General features: G+C 49.4%; 1 protein-coding gene across 1 annotated transcript; it reads right to left on the reverse strand.

Annotated features, from left to right (window-relative positions):
- Positions 1-2664: 2664 nt before the first annotated feature.
- Positions 2665-6032, reverse strand: LOC127348081 (uncharacterized). The gene is made up of 3 exons (XM_071819516.1): positions 4041-6032; positions 3722-3934; positions 2665-3107 (listed from the first exon to the last, which is right to left on the reverse strand). Exons 1-3 carry the CDS (start codon positions 6003-6005, stop codon positions 2880-2882), a joined length of 2406 nt encoding a protein of 801 aa, XP_071675617.1. The 5' UTR covers positions 6006-6032; the 3' UTR covers positions 2665-2879.
- Positions 6033-6376: the final 344 nt, after the last annotated feature.

Below are 6376 nucleotides of genomic sequence, written 5' to 3' on the forward strand. Positions count from 1 at the left end.
TATCTTTTGACAATCACTACTTCTAGTCTTTCTATGAACTCCAGAGGTGCTCGAGCATTTATGTTTTGCCAATCAAATACAGGCAAGCGAGATACCACTTTATCATACTCTCTTATGAACATTGCAATCTTGCTTATATACATGATTCATGATGCTTATTATTAATTGTTGGTACCTCTCCATGATTGACATAGCTGTTAGATGATCTTATTTGCATGTATCTCATTATGAATTGCTTAAGTATTAGCCATAGCATGAGAATATATACATCATATGAGCAAATATGTTCGTGAAAGTTCTTTTATCGCTCAGTTGTTAACTGAATTGCTTGAGGACAAGCAATAAGCTAAACTTGGGGGGAGTTGATACGTCCAAAACGTATCTACTTTCCCGAACACTTTTGCTATTGTTTTGCCTCTAATTTGTGTATTTTGGATGCAACTAACACGGACTAACGCTATTTTCAGCAGAACTGCTCTGGTGTCTCGTTTTTGTGCAGAAATCCAACTTTCGGGAAAATCCTCGGAATTTATGCAGAAGGCCCTATTTTCCCAGAATAATGACGGAGCCAGAAGGACAATTGAGGTGGAGGCCCGAGGGCCCCACACCATAGGGCGGCGCGGCCCAGGGGGGGCCCGCGCGGCCCTGTGGTGTGGCCCCCTCGGCCGGCCTCCGACGCCCTCCTTCGGACTATTTATCGGCCTCGACCTAAAAACGCATAGGGAGAAGTCGAAGTCGCCAGAAACCCTCCAGAACGCCGCCACATCGCGAAACTCCGTCTCGGGAGCCAGAAGTCTCCGTTCTGGCACTCCGCCGGGACGGGGAATTGGAGGAGATCATCGCCATCGTCACCGCCAACGCCTCTACATCAACCAGCCATGTTTCCCCCATCCATGTGTGAGTAATTCCCCCGCTGTAGGCCAAAGGGGATGGTAGGGATTGGATGAGATTGGTCATGTAATAGCATAAGATTGTTAGGGCATAGTGCCTAGTGTCCGTAATTGGTACTTTGATGATATTGTTGCAACTTGTTATGCTTAATGCTTGTCACTAGGGCCCGAGTGCCATGATCTCAGATCTGAACATGTTATTGCTTCATCAAGATATTCATTGTTTATGGTCTTACCTATAAGTTGTATACACATATCGCTGTCCGGAACCAATGGCCCCGAAGTGACAGAAATCGGGACAACCGGAGGGAATGGTAGCGATGTGAGGATCACATGTGTTCACGGAGTGTTAATGCTTTGCTCCGGTACTTTATTAAAAGGAGTACCTTAATATCCAGTAGTTTCCCTTGAGGCCCGGCTGCCACCGGCTGGTAGGACAAAAGATGTTGTGCAAGTTTCTCATTGCGAGCACGCACGACTATATATGGAACACATGCCTATTGATTGCTTTGTACTTGGACACCGTTTTATTATTATCTGCAAATGCCCTGCTATGATTGTTACATGAGTTTCTCTCATCCATGCAACGCCCGTTCATCCGTCCCCGTGCCTACAGTATTTTAATCCTGTTGTTTACTAAAATCACTACTGCTGTCTTTGTTACTCTGCTACTGTTATTTCACTACTGCTACTGCTATAAAACTGTTACTACTGATAAACTCTTGCGAGCAAGTCTATTTCCAGGTGCAGCTGAATTGACAACTCCGCTGTTAAGGCTTCCAAGTGTTCTTTGTCTCCCCTTGTGTCGAATCAATAAATTGGGTTTTACTTCCCTCGAAGACTGTTGCGATCCCCTATACTTGTGGGTCATCAGCAACCAAAGCCGACTTGAAGCGTGATGCCTCGTCCATGTTATTGTTTGGCACTTTGAAGGAGCTGCATGCCGATAGAGAGGTGTCGACGGACAAGAGGGATGAGAGAAGGCGCCGGGAGAAAGAGGAGGACAGGAAGAACTACTTCGATGTCCAAAAGAAGAAGCTTGAGATAGAAGAGGTCAAGGCCAAGACCAAAGCTAGAGAAATTGAGCTCAAAGAGAGAGAGAACTTGAGCTCACAGCACTGGCAAGGGCCCAAGAGGTGGAGTTGAAGGCGAAGGAAGTTGAGCTCAAACGCCAAGCCGAGGACAACCTGATCATGAACGCCGACTTGACCAACATGAGCGAGGCGAAGAGAGCTTGGTTCGAGAAGAGGCAGAAGGAGATCCTAGAGCGTCCAAATTGAGTTGACAATCTCAATTTGTAATTTTTATATTTGTTCGAACTATGGCACATTTTATTTCATCATGCAACATTTTATTTGATATTGTTTTATGCTATTTGATATTATTCTATAATTGTTAGATATTATTTCTGTATTTGTTACATACTATTTATAAGTATGTGTGGCCAGATTGCCTATTTCCAAAAGAAATAGGCCAAATGGCCAAATGGGTGGCCGCTGCGTTGGGCGCAGCGTGCGACCCAAACGGACGCGGGGCGCTGTCCGCGTGTCCGGCTGGCCACGCAAACGGCCCAGAACGGACGGCCCAGCGCGTCCGTTTGGGTGAGCCGGTTGGAGATGCCCTGAGAGATGTATATATGCTGCGGAGTGCTGGGAGCAGCTGTTTGGTGAGCAGAGCAGATGGCGCTCGCCACTGTCCAGCTTAGCTACTCCACTCCAGCTCACCAGCTCCTCTTCCCTCAGGGTCAGTGCAAGCATCACAGTACAATGGCAAGAGAGGAAAGCTAGATATATTTCTAAGATCAGTACCAGCATTCATGCCAAGGCTATATACAATAGGAGCATCTAGCTAAGCTACAATTAATTTAGTAGATCCATGATCATTAAGTTCCAAGTGAACTACTACACAGACCTCAACTGATCCACTGCCGCTACAATAACATTAAATCAAGTTCATGAAAAGCAAAAGCAGGACACACCCCAGCCTGCTCTAGCGCTTCCTCTTGTGTGACTGCCACTGTTTCAGGACGAACAGGATGGCTTCCTGCAGCGTCGCTTTCCTACTTTCCTTATAGTTCCACAACACCGGTTCAACGTAGCGTCCGCTGGGGTTGTACTCGTTGATTTCACACAGAGCCTTTGTCACCAAGCAGTAGATCTCCTCGCCATGCTGTTCCTTCAGTTTGCGGAGCTTCTTGTCGTCCTCCAAGAGAATTTCCTAAACGAAAGAACAGAAAGTATGTCACATTCAGGTGAAAGCATGTAAATGTTTGCGATTATATTAATGTTTGCAAAAATAGATGGTGTTTTTTCTCTACATATATATAATTCCACAGGGGCAGGGAAAATTAACATAACAAGAAAAAACTAGAAAAGGCAACAGGAGAAAAATTAGAAAGAGTCAAGCCAAGTGAACAGTGGCACCATATGTGAGGGTGTAACTCTGTAAGCTAGTGTAATAGTGGCGCCCTTCCAGAATGGATGGCTGTTTGCTTTGAAAAATCAAACCATTCCTTTGTTTCCAAATCCCCATATATAGAGAAAATGTGGCAAGTGGCAACCTCAAAAAACTTTGGTCCATGAAAACTCTGTTTTGCTGCCTCAAACATGCCAGTGACAAACTTTGGCCCCTGGCTATAATTCCAGAAAATGTATAATTTCCTCCATCATTTAGCAGCAAAGTGACAATTAAGAAATAGGTGATCAGCGGTCTCCCTTTGTCTCTAAGAGCAAAACACAATTTACCATAGAAGCTAAATGCCAATTTAAGTTTTAAGCTAGCAGAGCATGGAAACTATGAACAATAATAGAGAGCTTCTACAGTTCACATACCATCGGTTTACCATCCACCGTTATTATCCTGAATGGATGCCACTCCGAGTTTGTAATTTCTGTTTGCCATTTGGAACAAAGAACAGCGGAGTTCAATTGGGCATCTACATGGTGTACGTTTGATGTACAAGCGTTCGCGAACGCTCTAGGGTCAAGCTCCCCCATTCTTTTGACACCTATATGAGACCGACCATTTGTACATTTCTGCAAAGCCTGCCCAACATGCAATACATAATTAATGATAAACATAGTGAGATTATCTTTGGAAGTATCAAATGCATGCATCCACAAAGGATGGGTTGGTTGCTTAGTTACCTACCTCTATAAGCATCTTCCGAGCACATTGCAACTCATCGTTGCTTTCTCTTTCCTTTGTAACCAATGCGCTGTTGAGCAACTCCATTGCTTGCATGTCGCCCTCTTGCTCGTCAAGCTGTTCTGCTATTGCGTCAAGCTCGTCCTCTTTCCCGCCAAGCTGTTTTATTGTCGCGTCAAGCTTGCCCTCTTGCTCGCCAAGCTGTTTTGCTCTCGCGTCAAGCTTTCCCTCTAGCTCGCCAAGCTGTTTTGCTCTCGCGTCAAGCTTGCCCTCTTGCTCATCAAGGTATTCTGCTATTGCGTCAAGCTCATCCTCTTTCCCGCCAAGCTGTTTTATTGTCGCCTCAAGCTTGCCCTCTTGCTCGCCAAGCTGTTTTGCTCTCGCGTCAAGCTTCCCCTCTTGCTCTCCAAGCTGTTTTGCTCTCCCGTCAAGCTTGCCCTCTTGCTCGTCAAGGTATTCTGCTATTGCGTCAAGCTCATCCTCTTTCCCGCCAAGCTGTTTTATTGTCGCCTCAAGCTTGCCCTCTTGCTCGCCAAGCTGTTTTGCTCTCGCGTCAAGCTTCCCCTCTTGCTCTCCAAGCTGTTTTGCTCTCGCGTCAAGCTTGCCCTCTTGCTCGTCAAGGTATTCTGCTATTGCGTCAAGCTCGTCCTCTTTCCCGCCAAGATGTTTTATTGTCGCGTCAAGCTTGCCCTCTTGCTCGCCAAGCTGTTTTGCTCTCGCGTCAAGCTTTCCCTCTAGCTCGCCAAGCTGTTTTGCTCTCGCGTCAAGCTTGCCCTCTTGCTCTCCAAGCTGTTTTGCTCTCGCACCAAGCTTGCTCTCTTGCTTGCCAAGCAGTTTTGCTCTCGCGCCAAGCTTGGCCTCTTGCTCGCCAAGATGTTTTGCTCTCGCGTCAAGCTTGCCCTTTTGCTCGCCAATCTGTTTTCCTCTCGCGTCAAGCTGCTTGGATGTGGATTCGATCATCCTAGACACCGCATCCATCATCTTACTTGCCATATCAAGCTTCTCGGATGCCGCATCTAACCCCTCTGCTGCCATATCAATCTTCTTGGATTTAGCATCGGTGATCATAGATGCAGGAAAGAAATTCTTAGATGCCACAATGAACCTCTCAGACGCCAAATCGAAATTCTTAGATGCCGCATCGTACTTCTTGGATGACAGATTAATCTCCAAGCAAGGCTTTTGGTTCTCATTGACTGATGCTCGATTGATTCCTCGTCCCTCCTGTGGCTGTGGGCGCAGCTGGAAGAGCGTCGGCCTCTGCATGTTGTCAGGCTCCCAGCAAGGCTTTCGGTTATCGCCGACAACTGATCGGTTACTCCCCAGCTCCTCCAGTGGCAGCCGGGAGAAGAGTTCCGGCCTCTGGACCCAGATGAGCCTCTGCAGATGCGCGCCGTGGTAGCACACCCTGTCGTCGGCGCTCTGATTGGCCATGAAGACCTTCATTTCCACCTTGACTTGGCGCCAGATGAGCCCCGTCCAGTCGATGCAATGCGCCCTGCCCTCCTCCACAACCCGCAACGCCGCGTCCTTGACGCCCCTCCGCAGGATGTAAACCTTGGTGAACTCTTGGGCGGCGGAGGCCACGGCGGCGGGGTCCACGTCCACGCCGGCCGCGCTTCGGCTCGTGGTGGCTCTTCCCACCGGGAGGCAGAGCGCCTTGGCGAGCGCTTCGGAGGAGACCTCGATTTGCTTGCCACGGACGGAGCTCCATCCGCGGTCGGAGCCGGGCTTGCATCGGTAGTTGGCGATGAGCTCGGCCACGAGGTCGGGCCGCGGGGCGCCCGAGACGGAGAGGTCGAGGCGGGCGAAGTGGAGGAGGTCCAGGGCGCGGAGGCCGGCGTCGTGGGCCGCGGAGGGGGGCGCGAAGGGCTGCGCGGGGAAGAGGAGGGTGGCCGGGACACGCCGTGCCAATGCCTCCGTTGGGGGAATGAACGGATCGGCGCCAGCAGCAGCGATTCCGGCCATTGGAGGAGCTTGGGACGAGGGAGAAGGTGGGAGTGGTCGGGCGCGGCGGCGCGCCGCCGCCTTGCCGGCGGAGGGGGCGACTGAGTGCCTAATTAAGTAATGAGAGAAGTCCAAATAACCCCCCTATCTATTGTGTTTGGGGTGCTAACCCCCCCTATCTTTCATCTGGATCATTTAACCCCCACAAGTATGCAAAACCAGTCAAATTACCCCCCTACGCGCTGATGGGCTGTTTTGCTAGCGGTTTGACTTCTATTTCCCTTCCTCCCCGTTCTGTACCGAGTCGTCTCCTCCATCGATTCCGGTCGCTCCGACGACGTCCATGCTCCTGAGCTCGGTCAGCTTGCCAAAGCTCTTTTGGATCGGGCCGG

Source organism: Lolium perenne, chromosome 4 (genome assembly GCF_019359855.2).
Source record: "Lolium perenne isolate Kyuss_39 chromosome 4, Kyuss_2.0, whole genome shotgun sequence".
Classification (NCBI taxonomy): domain Eukaryota; kingdom Viridiplantae; phylum Streptophyta; class Magnoliopsida; order Poales; family Poaceae; genus Lolium; species Lolium perenne.

Bases quoted from the DNA above. Each gene is read 5' to 3' on its own strand.
- LOC127348081 (XM_071819516.1), bottom strand. From the start codon at position 6,005: ATGGCCGGAATCGCTGCTGCTGGCGCCGATCCGTTCATTCCCCCAACG. The intron at 3,935-4,040 runs GTAGGTAACTAA...CATGTTGGGCAG, and splicing joins CTCGGAAGATGCTTATAGAG to GCTTTGCAGAAATGTACAAA. The intron at 3,108-3,721 runs GTATGTGAACTG...TCTTTCGTTTAG, and splicing joins CGGTGGATGGTAAACCGATG to GAAATTCTCTTGGAGGACGA.